The sequence below is a fragment of the Pseudopodoces humilis genome, chromosome 17, assembly GCF_049639895.1.
Source record: "Pseudopodoces humilis isolate 2021_Gansu_Grassland_sample_001 chromosome 17, ASM4963989v1, whole genome shotgun sequence".
Taxonomy (NCBI): domain Eukaryota; kingdom Metazoa; phylum Chordata; class Aves; order Passeriformes; family Paridae; genus Pseudopodoces; species Pseudopodoces humilis.
Genome location: NC_142216.1, coordinates 2,052,928 through 2,067,543, shown reverse-complemented (window position 1 = coordinate 2,067,543; position 14,616 = coordinate 2,052,928). Strand labels below are relative to the sequence as shown.

The 14,616-nt window shown below is 49.1% G+C and overlaps 1 protein-coding gene across 1 annotated transcript in view; it reads left to right on the top strand.

Moving 5' to 3' along the window:
* The first annotated feature begins 864 nt into the window (after window positions 1–864).
* NEURL1B (neuralized E3 ubiquitin protein ligase 1B) overlaps window positions 865–14,616 on the top strand; it is a 31,780-nt gene continuing 18,028 nt past the window's right edge. Inside the window, exon 1 of the mRNA XM_014253048.2 lies at window positions 865–972. Coding sequence (XP_014108523.1) covers window positions 942–972 — 31 coding nt within the window. The 5' untranslated portion in view covers window positions 865–941. The remainder of the gene's footprint in view (window positions 973–14,616) is intronic.

Here is a 14,616-nt window from a genome sequence, read left to right as displayed (position 1 = left end):
GACACAACACTCCTGCTAATTCCCTCAATTCCCAGCTGGGGAAGCCGTGTCACCGAGATGCAAAGTGGCTTATCCAAGGTCACCCGCAAGGAAGTGGCACGGAGAGGGAAAGAGCTCAGGTTTATCGGCTCCCTGTGCTCTCCAGTGCAGCCGGTGCCCTTCGGGAAGGTGTTGCTGATGGACAGGTGTGGTTGTGCTACCGGAGAAAGAGGATTGTTGGGGTTTTTCTCCTAGGAGGGAGAGGCAAAAAGTCTGTCGGGGGTCCCTGGAGGAGAGCAGGGCCCGTGTTTGTCCAAAGCCCCGGCTGGCAGCTCCTCCGACGGCTGCCGATGGGTGCTGCCCGGAGCTGCACATCCCGGAGAGACACCGGACAGGGATGGGAAAGGGATCGGCACATCCCTGAGAGACACCGGGCAGGGATGGGGAAGGGATCGGCACATCCCGGAGACATCGGGGCAGGGATGAGGGCAGAGCAGCGGCACATCCCGGAGAGGCATGGGGCAGGGATGAGGAGGAGATCGGCCCATCCCGGAGCTCCCGGGGCAGGGATGGAGAGGGGATCGGCACATCCCGGAGCTCCCGGGGCAAGGATGAGGAGGAGATCGGCACATCCCGGAGCTCCCGGGGCAGGGATGGAGAGGGGATCGGCACATCCCGGAGCTCCCGGGGCAGGGATGGAGAGGGGATCGGCACATCCCGGAGCTCCCGGGGCAGGGATGGAGAGGGGATCGGCACATCCCGGAGCTCCCGGGGCAGGGATGGAGAGGGGATCGGCCCATCCCGGAGCTCCCGGGGGCAGCGGCAGGCGCGGCTCGGGCGGGGCGGCTCCGCGGGGCGGGGCGGGGGGGGGGGCGGGGCGGGGGGGGGGGGGGGGGGCTGTCCATGGCCCTGCGGAGCTCCGGGCGGCCCCGGGCTCCGCCGCGCCGCCGAGCGAGCGAGCGATGGGCAACACGGTGCACAAGACTCTGGCAGGTACCGGCGGGGGCGCGGGGCTGCGGGCGGGGGGCGCGTCCTGCCCCGGGGATGCTGCGGGCGAGCGGCGGCGGCTGTGCCGCCTCCCCCCGGTCCGAGGCTCGCCGGGAGAAGCCGAGCGTGTCAGCAATCCCGGGAGAAGCCGAGCGTGTCAGCGGTCCCGGGAGAAGCCGAGCGTGTCAGCGATCCCGGGAGAAGCCGGGCGTTTCAGGAATTTGTTCAATCCGCTCCTTGTCGGGGATGCGGGGCACGGCTGCGCCCGCGGGCGAAGCGGGGCTGATCCCGCAGCTGGAGCCGGCGCTTCCCAGCCCTCGCACCGAGTCCTCGGAGGGGCTCGCTGCTTCATTTCCCCTTCTCGTTGTATTTTTTTAATACAACTTTTTAACGGGGAGAGCCCTCAGTTGTTCGGAGTCGCCGGAAGAAAACTGCAGCGAGGTCTGAAATGTTCGGTGGGCTGCCCTGGCTTTAAAACTGCCTTTTTAGCCAATTCTGCACTTGCACAAGAGATGTACAGATTCTTTGCCTTTGCAAGTTCGTAACTGCGGGGTTTTCTCCCCCCTCGGAGAATCTGTGCATAATAAAAGCAGTCGGTCTCTATAGAATCAACAGTGTTGAATTACCGAGCCCTTGCCAGGCTGTATCTTCAGCTACTTTGCTTTTCTTCTCTTTTCTGCTCTTGCAGAGCTCCTGCATTGCATCCTTTGTACTTCAGGCTCCCATAAATAAAAGGGGTATTATTAAACTTATTTAAAGAAGCAGGAGGACCTATTGAACACATACACGTCTGCCTGTAATCAGCCAGGGAGCTGAATATAGAAATAAAGAGAGGAATAGATTTGCATTTGGATGTGCCATATATTGTCTTTGCAAAGAGAGGGTGCTTGGGACCTTCAGGGCACAAAAGAAAGCTGCTAAGCTTGTGGTTTAGCTATGAAGCAGTGATTAGATTCCTAGCTGCATCTCCTCTCGTTCCCTATTACGTTTAAATGGGACATTAGCTCCTCTCACAATAAGGAAGTTTTCATTTTTTTCAATACTTCACCAACCGGCAAATAAAGGCATCGTGAGGAGTTCGTGACCTTGGAGAAAATTTCTTTTGCTGGTTGGCTTTTCAGCTGGGAGCACAAAAAGAGTGCAAAAAAACCTGGGGGGTGGGAAAAAATAAGCCAGGGAAGCATCTTTGGGTCAGCAGAGGTTACCTGGGTCAGGCTGGAACTTGCCGAAGAAAAAATATCTGTACCTGCTGGGCCGTGGGATCTTGCTGAGAGCTCTGTTCCAGAAGGCTGGGAGTTGTATCAGCCCTTCTGCCTGGTGCTAGAACAGTCTCTCCTGAGCAGCCTCCACACGCTCAGCCTTCCACACGTGAATTTAAAAAAAGGGATGACATCAGCCACACCGCAGCTCCGTGATTCAGGACTTCCTCGCGGTGCTTTCAAAAGGAGTTAAGAGGAAAAGTTTGATGGGGGAGGTGGGGGGGAAATGAAGGTTTGATTTATGGAGACCTCCCAGCTCAAGCATTTGTTCTGGTGGCCTAGAAAATCTCAGTGGTGTCCCTCCAGGTGGAGGCTGTCGGGGAGGATTGCACCGCTGGGGATGGTCCACGCGCAAACATTTGTCAAATTGCGCAAGGCAAAGCTATGCAGGACGCTTTGAATGCCTTGGCCGAGGGCTGGATGATGCTGGAAATGTGTCTTTCCCCCAAATTCAGTTCGCTTTTTACAAGAGTAATGACAGTCCAAAGGAGCTGTTAACCTGTGGCTGCAGAGGAGCTTTTGGATGTTTGAAATTTGGAAGTTTATAAACGTCTTTTGTCGGCTTGGACCCCATTCAGCAATTTTTCATATGAAATTGAATTTCGGATGGATTGTTTGTCTTTCGTTATCCAAATGGCAAAGCAGGTTTAGGGCTGTTCTTGGAACGGTCCTTTTGAAAATTAGAAAGTTTTTCCGGAAGACTGAATGGTTGGATGAAGTCCTATTTATAACTGCGAGGGCTGTTCAGAATTACTCCAAGATAATCAGTCAGAATTAAGTCTTTCCTTTTCTTGCTCCAAAATGCATCTCTTTCTTCATTCACCCTGCAGAACTGAGCAAGGCGCTTTCACTCTCATTTTGAGGAATTGCTCTCTTGTCCCATGGACTGAAGAAACTTCTTAATAAAACCCAAACAGCTGAACAGAACATCCTCAAACTGAAATTCGCTTACTTGGGTTAAGCTGATTCACTGCAGAATCACTTTGCTCGTTTTGTTCACCGTAAATAGCTTAAGGTAGAAAAAGCCTTTTCAATGAAATCAAACGTAGAGGGAATGTGGAGGGACCTGGAAAAGCCAAACAAGCCACAGTTCAGTTTTTTTTTATACAGAAACAGCAATGCTCTTCTCAAACAGCAGAATTCCATTTTAAATCCTATTGACGACAACTCATTTTTATACCTGACTTTGTCCAAATGTGCTTGAGCCAACCGTTCTTGTTGCATCTTTAAACCCTTGCCCAGCCTCATCCTCCTCTCCCCACATTTCTGTGGAGCAACACGAGAGCACACGCTATCGGTGCCGCAGGGATTTGTGCTGGGAGCTTGGGAAACTCGTGTTTGCCAAGTATCCCATGCTCAGCACACAGTGGGCAGAGGTTTTGTCAAATTAATAGTGAGGTTCCAAGCGGAGCGGCGCCGAAATGAGTAATGAGGTTGTGGCTAACGAGCGGCAGCTCCTGAGGAAGGGAAAAGAGCTGGGATGTGTCAGGAACGCTGAACAACAGGCCCGAGGTGCTGCTGGAAGCTGCTCTGATTTGGTGACAGCTAAATGACAGCTGGCACTCAGAGGGATGCTGCCCTGGAGCCTTTGGGATGCTCTCCTGGCATCTCCCGCTGCAGCTCCAGTAAATCCCACTGGGAATTTACGCTCGGATGTCGCTGTTCCCCTGCTCCCCTCGCCTCCCCGTGCTCTGAGGTGATTTGTGGGCAGGTGGGTGAGGCAAGAGGGGATTGCTGGTTCTTGAGGCACGCTGTTTCCCCCTGGCCTGCTGGTTCCGTGGGATTGATGGCTCTGCAAGGAATTGCTCTGGGGTTGGGGTGGGAGAAGCAGGAAACAGCACAAACCACCCTGGTGTGATGGATGGAGCTCCTTTCTCCATGGGACCCCTTTCTCCAGGCTGGCACACACAGGGCTCAGGAAATGAGAGCAGGAAGATGCTGGGACCTCAGCAGGGCAGGCTAGGGAGAGGGGAACATTCCTCTGATCCAGGGGAGGCCTTGTGAGGAGCAGTGTCTGGGAGGCTGGGACAGCAGCAGTGTCCCCGTGGTGACAGCGTGACCCTGGACAGCTGCTGGGACACGGGAGGCGCTCACCAGCCGAGGCACAAGTGAAGGACTTCCCAGTTGGGATCCAGTTGTTGGTCCTGACCCAAATAGGGGCATTGGTATTTAACAAAGGAGCCAAATTCCCTTTTTAGAATCTGGCTGGGATCTGATTGCTGTGCTTCTCCCACAGCCTTCCTCACAACTGCGAGGAATACCAAGTATGAGTGGCATTTGTGTCTGGTAAACACGAGGGAGAATGGGGCTTGTTCTGGCAGAAGTGACTTCATTGCAAGAAATTATTTTGTATTCTTAAGAAAAAGGCTTCTAATCATTAACCCCCTCTCAACAAGGCAGAAATCCCAAGTTTAGACCTGGTGCTCCCATCTGCCAGGCACAACAGGGATGGTTGGAGGGTCCTGGTTATGGCAGAGAGGCAGGAATTTATAGCTTGTGGATAAAAAAAAAGACATCTCTGTGTCTTCCTTTTCAAGATACTGATCCAGTTCTCCTCTAAGAAATGAGGAGCAAAGTCCATCCAGCGGGAGAAGATCCCTCTGCCTTTTCCAGAGGCTAAAATCTCGCTTCAAGGAGCACTTTTGTTTAGATTTGTTTTCTGGTCCCTCCTCCTTCAGCTGTTAGTGATGCACCGTGGGAGGAGTTCTTGTTATTGTCAGGAGTTCAGTAAATTGTTTGATTTGGCTCCAGTCTGACTTCAAGAAAACTACAGAATACCACTTCAGGTTGTTCTGGTTTGAGTGAAAAAGGTACCTGTTCAGACCAGTTCTTGGTTTGGGTTTGCTTCAGTGCTGATCAGCACGGACTGCAGGTGTTAATCCAGGCCTATTTTTCCTGTTTTTCTGCATCTTTTGGGCTGGGAATTGAGGTTCTGAGAGTCTGTCACTGATTTTGATGACTCCCTGTGTGACCTTTGAGCAAGTGGCTTTACCACAGGATTGCTTTGAATGGAAGGAAGGTAGGAAACCCTGGCTCACAGGGGGTTACAAGAGTTAATTAATTATGAAGCATCTCCTGGAAGAAGGTCATAGAAGTGAAGGGGAAAAAAAAAAAAATAGATTAATTCACTGTTTTCTTTGCAGCCTTCTGCTTTTCCACTCTTCAAAAGGAAACCTGTGAAGCTGCTCAGCCTTCTCTGGGATTTCGAGCTGGAACAGGTTGACTGTGTAGCGAGCACTCTCTTTAACCACTGTCCGTGCCCCAAAGCATGCTGTAGCCAGCTGGCACCATGAGTTCAGCCTTGGCACCTCGGCTCTCGAGGCTGGAGGAGCAACTGTGCTCCAATCCAGGCAGCATCACCTCCCAGGCCGCTGTTAAATGGAGCTGTGTCATGCCCCGTGGCCCACGGGCTGTCACACACAGCACAGTGCCAAGTGTGTCACTAAAGCCAGAGATTTCCCTCACTCTACACTGGCTGGGCAGGTGCCCTCTCTTTTTTAATAATTGTTTATGCTCCAGAGGGGAATTGCTGTGCTCAGAGGTCTGGCAAACAGCATTTCCCCACCTTTTATTTCTTTTTATTTCTTCGGATAACTGCTGGAGGCCAGCAGGACCCGTGTGTCAGCATCTCACCCTCCTGCAGGCGCTGAAAATCCACCCCAGAGTCTGTCTGGGAAGGTAAAACCCTCGGAGAGCCCTCCCCGCAGGCAGAGGAAATCGCTGCTTTCCCAGCACGTTATCATTTGACAGCCCATGGAAGTGCTTAAGGATGTTTAAGGTGTTTAACTCGAGGCAGTCAGGTTTGGATGTGCGGGCATTAATGTTTATTTGACAGGAGGATGAGTCACTGCCAGGCTTATGTCAGGTTTCTCTCTCCTATCCTGGAGAGGATCCTCCTCGCACGTCACATTCCCTGGCTTTTCAATTAGGGATGCAAATCAGCACCTCTGCCCTCCCGAGCTCCGCTGGATTTCTCCTCCGGGCTCCTCGACTTGTGGAGCTGCTCTTTGGCTGTCCTGCCGCAGGGTTTGCCTTGAAAGGAAACATTTTCCTTCTCCTCAGCATCCCGCTGTTTACAGAGCCTGTGTGTGCGGCTTGGCAGCTCGGCGAGGAGCTTTCCTGAGCCTCGGCACCGGGATGGATGCGGAGGGGTCGGGAGAGGAGCGGGGAGAGCCCGGGGCCGGGAGAGCTGCCTGGGGTGGCTTCCAGAGCCGGGGCTGGAGGAGATTCCCCGCAACACGTGTCGGATCCCAGCTGAATTTCCCTGCGGGGAAGGTGTGTGCCATCTCCTCCACCTCTTCTCTTTGTATTTCCACGTGTGTTATCTGCCGTGTTTGTCTCCCTTCCCCTGCCCGCGGCAGGTTTGGGGAGCAGCTCGGAGCCCTGTGCTCTGCACAGCAGCCAAACCAGGGCTCTGACTCAGGACCTGCACCTTCCCCGCTCCTCTGCAGCTCCTGGGCCACTTTTGGGGCTCCCTGGCACCCAAATTCTCCAGACTTTTCCAGAGGGCAGAGGTGTGCTCAGCTGCCAGGGAGTGAGGAAGGAGGCGGGAGGGGCTGTGGGGAAGGGCCTGGCTCCCTTCACATCTCGGGGAGGTTTCTGTGGCTGAGGCAGCCGGAGGAAGTTGTGCTGGAGGAGGATTTCCATACTTTGTTCTGTCCTCTCAGACAGCTTCTCCACCCTCGGATCTGCTGCGTCCTGGAGGGGACAGTGTTTTTTTGGTGCCTTTGGTGACGTTCTACCATGATCTGCTGTGTCCTGATGGGAACAGACCCCGGGCCTGTGGTTCTTTGGTGCCCTTGGTGATGTTCTACCACTTCTCCTCATTCCTCCCCATCCCACCTCTTTTCCCCAGAGGCATCTGCAGGGACAGGCCCTTCCCAAGGCTCCCTTCCACAAGATCTGTGCCCTGTGGGAAGACTTTTTTTGGTGGGAAGGAGATGCTGTTTACCCTGTGTTGTTCCCTATCTCGATGATGGCTGTGTTTGTTTGCCCTGTGTATGATAAAAAGAATGAATCACTGGCACTGAGACGGCTGCCTGAAAACTTTATTTCAGCTTACCTGTGCCAGCTTTTCCCTTCAGGCCTGGATGCCCTGTTGTCTCAATTACTGAGTGCTGGAACATGAATTCCTGGTGTCTGAGCAGTTGAAGTAGGGCTTTGGGGAGGAGGGAGGGAGGAGAAAGTGATTTCTTGCTTGTTAATTTGTTTTCCCCTCTGTGTCCAGGGAGATCTCCTCCTCTGCTTTGTGTTAGCAGGGCTTGCTTTCCACCCAGGAGTTCTTTTCTCTCTGGGTTCTTCCAGACCTCTGGCAATGGAGCAGCTCAGAAATCTCCTGCTGAGAGGATCTGACCCCAATCCTTCCCCTTTTACAGCAAAACCATATCTTTTTTTCCTTTCTGCACCCTTCTGCTGTAAGGAAACCAAATGAAAAGATAAAAAATGATTTCTTGCTTCAATTGCACAGGAAGATTCCTTAAAGACAAAACCATCCAACTGCACTTCAAAGCTTTCCCAGTGTAGCTGGGAAATCACATTTAGGATTTTTTTTTAAGATCTGCTGATTCTTTGAGGGGAGAAAGATGGATGGAGTTGTGTTTGTATGGTTTTTGGCTGGAGAGTTGCACATAACAGGTTTAGTTTTTGAAGTTTGCTGGGTTTACTGTGGGTTTTTACATAATAATGGTAATTCTGTACTTTAGGAATTCTATTTTACCATTTTCCTGTGATTGCACTCCTGATAGGATAATGTCTAATGGTTATGTGGGAGAAATAGACACATAAAAGTAAAGCTCTAATTTTTGTTGTCTGTGTGGCAACACAGGGAAAACAGTCAAGAATGAATTTCCTTGAACAAAAGTTTTCCATCGGGTTTCCAGATGCCAGGGAATAAAGATTTTTGATTTTTGCCCTCCTCTATAACTCCAACATTAAATCCTCCAGGCCCTGCCTGGAGAAGCCAAAGATAAAAGATAGAATATCCCATTTGGCAGCGCAAATGAAATAATTTCAGTCAAGTTTATCTTGCTCTGCTCAGAGATAACTGGCTCTGTGGCAGCAGCTTTCCTGAGCCTCTTATCTCCTTTGGTCTCATCGGGACACCGGCTGCTCAGCTTGATGTCTTCTGGAATCCACCGAGTGCAGTTCAAAATTTATCTCCTCAGCTTGAAAGCATAATTCCTAATGAGGGAAAATTGCTGTTTCTTGGGGTCTTAAACTTGACACGATTGGCTGGAGCTTTTTTTTTTTTTAATTTTTTGGGAGCACAAAACGCACTACTCGAGATCTGCCTGGTGTCGTGTCCTGGGGGTGGCTGAAATTCTGGTAAGAGGAGTTGCTAAGAGGCTGCAGTGAATTTTGGGGAGAAGACAGGACCAGGAATTTTGAGCATGTGCTCTCCAGAATGCAGCCAGGCAGGTTAACACCGATGCAAAGCCTTGGTGGAATACAATAAATAAAAATAGTTCTATCATTGGAGATCTTAAAGAACGAGTTCTTTTTATTTGTTATTCATCAGCTAAGAATGGAATGAGGAGAACTGGGCTACCAGGGCTAAAGGTGGGTCTGTGATCTCTTTAGGGGCTGTTCTGTGGTGGTCCTTTCCTCAGGACACCAGCAAAAACTTCTTGATTATTTTGTCCTGTGCAGTGGAAAGGTTTCCAAGAATGAAAACAGAAATAATTTTCTAAGTGGCTGTTGCTTGTAGAGGTAAAGAACATCTTCACCTCGCAGGTATTTCAGAATTCCAGGTATTTTGGTCGCTCTTTTCTGGAAGGGAGGTGTCTTCTGCAGGTACAAGGCCGATCTCCACCCTGGCACCTGATTTGTGAGGTTCAAACAGCAATTCCCGGGTGATTTGGCAGCAGCAGAGCAGCACAAGCTGCCCGAGGCAGAGGGTGAGAAGGACAGAAGCTTCACAAGGCACAATTTCAAGGAAATCCGTCTCGGGGAAAGTTTATACAAAGTGATCTCAGCCCCTGTAGCGTGGCTTTAAATAGCCCAGCCTGGAGCAGCGGGTTGTGCCTGGGGATTGGTGCTAGCCGGGATTTTGGGAGGGATGGGAAGAGACACCACAGCACAACCCCAGACGCTGGTCATAGACCAAAATCAACCTCCCGAGCCCGAGTGTTGCTCCAAAGGATGGCAGAGTGCCTCGGGGCAGGCTCTGTCCCATTCCAGGGCGCTTTGCCCATCCTTTGCTGGCCTGGGGGCCTCGGATGGATGCAGGAAAACTTCTCCCTGCCATCATCAGAGCTTGGACACAATAATCTTAAGAGATCTTCTCCAGCCTAAACTCTGCCTTGTGCCTTCAGGATCTGACAAGAGCTTTATGTAAGACCTTTCAGAACCGTGGAATTGTGCAGGAAGAGGGATTTTGGTTGGGTTTTTTTTTTTTCCCTGGAATAAGAATTACCTCCTTCCAAATTCCAAATTAGCTTAGTCTGCTGCTGACGTCACCTGCTGTGCCAAGGCTTGTGAGCGTGCCAAGCTGCAGGGTCTGCTCCGAGATGTGGCAATCCTGGATCTGCTGCCAGAACTTCCATGTCTAGACAAAGGATGCAGCTCACCTGCAGGGCTCAGCCATCCCCTCTGTTTGTTTTGCTAGTGCACAGTCATTAAGAGATGGATTTATATTAAAGGCTTCCAAGAAATGCCTCTGCTGCAACCCCAATGTTTATGTAAGAGAGACGGAGAAATTCATAATTTATTGAATTTGTGTGTGTTCTGCTTGGGATTGTTCATTGGAGGAGCATGCTAAGTGATTTTTTTGTATCCTAGTAACAAACTGCGGTTGCTTTTCCGTGAATAATCTTTATAGTTTAACTTGACCAGTCAAATCTAGAAGAGAAAATTCAAATTAAATTTATCAAGGCTCAGATAGCTTTTGCAGGTGAGAGAGAACACGTTTTTTTCTGCCTCATTTAACCACATAATGATCAGATTGACAGATGCTGTCTGGAGAGTCGGATTTTTCCCCAGCAGAACAATAGTGGAAGTTTGACTCGTTACAAACTAAGCTTCAAAGCTTGATTTGTTTAATATTCATAATTAATGAATTGGTTAAAATCGTCCTTTCCTTGCTCAATCTGATGGTTTCCAGGGCAGATTTTTTAATAGCAATGCAGATTTTTTCCCTTTTGTGGGGAGCCCAGGGTGGGGGGTCTCCCATCAGCCCATGAGGACACTCTGATGGTTAATTAATACAATTATTTGTGAATTATTTCTCCCTGCCGTGCCAGGACTGTGTAGAACAGCTGGAGTTTATCACTTAATAGGAACGTGCTCACATTTTTCTTCTTCAAAATTTATTTTGATTCAAAAGGAGCCCCGTTTCCAAGTTATGTTTCAAGGGGTTGTGTTGCTTTCAAAATGCCTCTTGCTCTTAGAAACATTAAAATCTACTTTAAGAAGCAAAACAAAAATAAGAATTTCCTTCCCAGCTCCCTGGGTGAGCTCCTTGTTTCTCCCACCCTCGTGGAGCACTCAGCTGACCATCTCCAAAGCAGAGGGACATTCCTCCCTGAGAGGTCAACACCACTTCTCATTTTAAACCAAACTCTTTTCAAAGCATCTTTTTGTATGCATTCCTATTTAGTCAATGTTTACAGCCCCGTGCAAATTAACTGCACTCCTGGAAATACCAAAGTCTATGGGCACGCTGGAGGAATCCTCTCCAAACCACGTCAAGCAGCCCTTAACCACTTGCTCAGATTTTCCTTTGAGATCAGATTAATGGTGTGACCTCGTTACACAGTCCCAGAAGGAGGGAGAAGCTTTTTCCCTGTGTGCCTCTGGATTTTGACCATATTTTCCCCCTCCCTGACTTGCTGCCTGCCTCCTTGGACACGTGGAGCAGTCCTGCTCTCCTCGTTTGCAGAGGGCTGAAGGTGAGGGGCAGAAATGTTGGCTAGGGCAGTGCTGAGGATGTTTCCGTGTTCATATTCCTGCATTTCCCCTTTCTGTGCCCGTTCCTGCATCCCTTTGGTTGCTGTTGGGCATCTCCAGCTGTCACTCATCACCACACACCCAACATCAGATCTCTATCCTACTCAGCCAAGGCTCTTCCCAAGCTCTCCCTGTCTTTTGGATAATCCTGGGGTTTACAGTGGGTACTGCTAAGAGTCCTCAAATTCTGGAGAGGAAAATGCTGCTTGAACCTGAATCACCAGCAGAAGTGTGTCCTTCAGATTGGGAACAAATCCTTATCCCCATCTCCTCGTAGATCTCATTTTAAATCCCATGAGGAGTGGCTGAGAGAGCTTTGGAAGGGTCTGGAGCCCCAGGAGAGGCTGAGGGAGCTGGAAAGGGGCTGGAGAATTCCTGAGGGAGCTGGGAAGGGGCTCAGCCTGGAGAAAAGGAGCTCAGGGGGCCCTTGTGGCTCTGCACAAGTCCCTGGCAGGAGGGGACAGCCGGGGGGGTCGGGCTCTGCTCCCAGGGAACAGGGACAGGAGGAGAGGGAACGGCCTCAGGCTGGGCCAGGGGAGGCTCAGGGTGGACAGCAGCAGGAATTTCCCCATGGAAAGGGAGCTCAGGCACTGGAAGTGCCCAGGGAGGGTTGGATCCCATCCCTGGAGGTGGCACTCAGAGCTCTGGGCTGGGGACAAGCTGAGGATCACAGCTTGGACTCAATAATCCGGGAGGGCTTTTCCAACCAAAATGGTTCTGGAATTCTTTGCTGGCTTTCCTGCAGCTCTGACTGTTCTGATTTGGATTTTCAGGATGCTCCCTGAGCAGTGAAACCCAGAACAATCAGTGATGGATTTGGGGAATCCCTGGGGTGGCTCTGTTTTTGGTAACTTCAGGCTTCCTGTATATTTGGAATCCCTTTTCCAGTTCAGAATCCCAGGAAGATGATGCAAATGGGAGCCTCTGGGTGTCCTGAATTTCGAAGAACTGGAGGGACAGTGTGGAGTTGTGTTTTATTGTGGCCAGAACCACAGAGGCTCTGAGCTGTCAACACATAATTGTGTATTTTGTGTTTGGTAGTAAAATTTTGTTCTACCAAAAAAAGAACAAAAAGAACTGCCCAAAGAGGAACAAATTCTTTCTCTCTTCACAGCTTTTCAGATGTGATTTATAGGTGTGTTTTTCCAAGTAAGCCCAAACAAGGCCAGTGAATGGCTCTGAATTCGTTTGATTCCGTTAATTGAAACAAGAACCATCTGGGTGGAAATGGGAGGGTTTAGGCAGCTGCTTTTGTTGTTTCATGTGGGATTTCTAATATTCCCAGTTCCACAGTTACCACAGAGTGCTGTTGGACGGTTTAGAGGTGGAAATGATCAATGAAAAATACAAAAAACCCCAAAATACAGCTGTAATAATAATAACAATAATAACAATAATAACAATAACAATAATAATAATAATAATAACAATAATAACAATAACAATAATAATAATAATAATAATAATAACAACAACTTGTAATTCTGCAGTGAACAGTTTGGAAGGTATTGACCGAAGGAGTTCTGTTGAACAACAATCCAAGCTCCACCTTAAAAAGGTGAGAAAACAGGGTGTAAATTAGGGTTTGGTACTGCCTGGACCTGGCCATTGCAGTGCTGTTTGTTCTGTAATTCACACCTTTACCCCAGTGATTCCTCTGGGGCAGGGAGAAAAAAAAGAACAAAAAAAAGTGATCATTTTCTGGCTCTTCAGCAATGCAAGGAATTGTATCTCATCTCCAAATTGTTTTTGGTTCACCTGCCTCTTTCATATTTTGGCTGTGATACCACAAAGGCAGAAAGAGTAAAGGGAGAAAAATGTTGATGTTGATTTAGGTGTGCTGGGTTCAAACCCCACTGGAATTAAGGTTGACACAGAGGCTTAAAAATAAACCTCTCTTGCTCAAATCCTTCTTGTGTTGAAATAATTGAAGACATTTGAGATGAAGGAAGGGGGCTGAGGTCATGGTGTGTCCAGTAATGGTACGACTGTTTTTTTTTTTCTGGTTTGGACAGTTTAATGTCTTGAAGTGGATCTTGTTTCCTCTTATTAATTCCTGCAAATATCACAGAAAAGGATCTCAGAACTGAGCCATGCAGCAGCCAAGTGTTGCACAACCACCTGCCTCTCAGATTGCCTTCACAGCTTAGCAGAGTAATCTGCATTTTTAAAAATCTCAGCTAAGGAAAAGAAGGATGCATCTTTTTTTTAGTGGGATGTTGCCCTGTGCTTCTGGACAAGAACACTTCTCTTTTTTATCCTTGCTTTTTTTTCTTTTCCCCTTTAAATTTTTTTTATTTGTTTCTGAAGTATTTTTTTTAAAAAAGCCCCAGATTGTTTGTCTGAATATTTACTAAAAGAGCCAACAAAATATGTGATGTTATTGTACAGGTTGGACCGTACATGAGTGAGGTCATCAGCTCTTCAGATCACATGGAAAGAGAATTTGGCCAGCATTAAATTTACTTGAAATCTCCCTGCTGGGACAGTGCTGGCTTGAGGCAGCAGCCCACCAGTACAGCCCCTTGTGATCTCCCAGTCCCACCAGTACAGCCCCTTGTGATCTCCCAGTCCCACCAGTACAGCCCCTTGAGATCTCCCAGTCCCACCAGTACAGCCCCTTGTGATCTCCCAGTCCCACCAGTACAGCCCCTTGAGATCTCCCAGTCCCACCAGTCCCTCTGTCCCTTGGCCATTCCTCCAGGCAAACGAGCCTGGCAGAGGAGCAGAGCTGTTCTGTGCCCCTGATTTAATTATAACCAGTTATTACCGTTGCTCTGCCCTGTTTTGGATTCTTTACATATTGTTTTGGAAAAGCTTAGTGGAATCGCAGCCTTTGTATATATAAAATATAGGATGATTGAAGAGCTGGCCACTGCTTTATTTAGCTTCCTCAGCCATGCTTTCCTCCCCAAGCATTTTCCCCTCCTGCTGCCAGATCACTGTTTAAATTGTGTGTAAATAGAAAAGGAACTGTGGACACAGTTAAAAAATGCTGGAAGTGGGGTTTATTGGGAAAAACACCTTCCTAGATGCCTTTCCCCCCTCTTTTCCTGGCATTTTTTGGCTCTGTGAGGGCAGATCTAGAGCCCTGTATGAGTGCCACTGTTAAATCTGATGGCTCTCTGGTTATCCATCCCTGTTTGGACTGGAATAGCTCCACTGTTTTTTTTTATTTTTCAGCTGAATTCTTTGGAGTGTAGAGAAGTTGTAATTAGGAGGAGGGAAGAAAAAGGGACCCTTAGAACCGCTGTGAAGAGAGATAAAGACAAAAGAGGCTTCTGTAAAAGTGAGGAAGCAAAGAAAAATAGCAGGTTTGTTCCTTTGATCTCGAGGGTTTTTTGGGAGGAGTTGAAGGTGGAATGACTCTCCTTCCTGCACCTGCAGCATCGCTCCAAGTGCTGATCTCACCCTTCACAGAATCCCAGAGTGGTTTGGGTTGGAA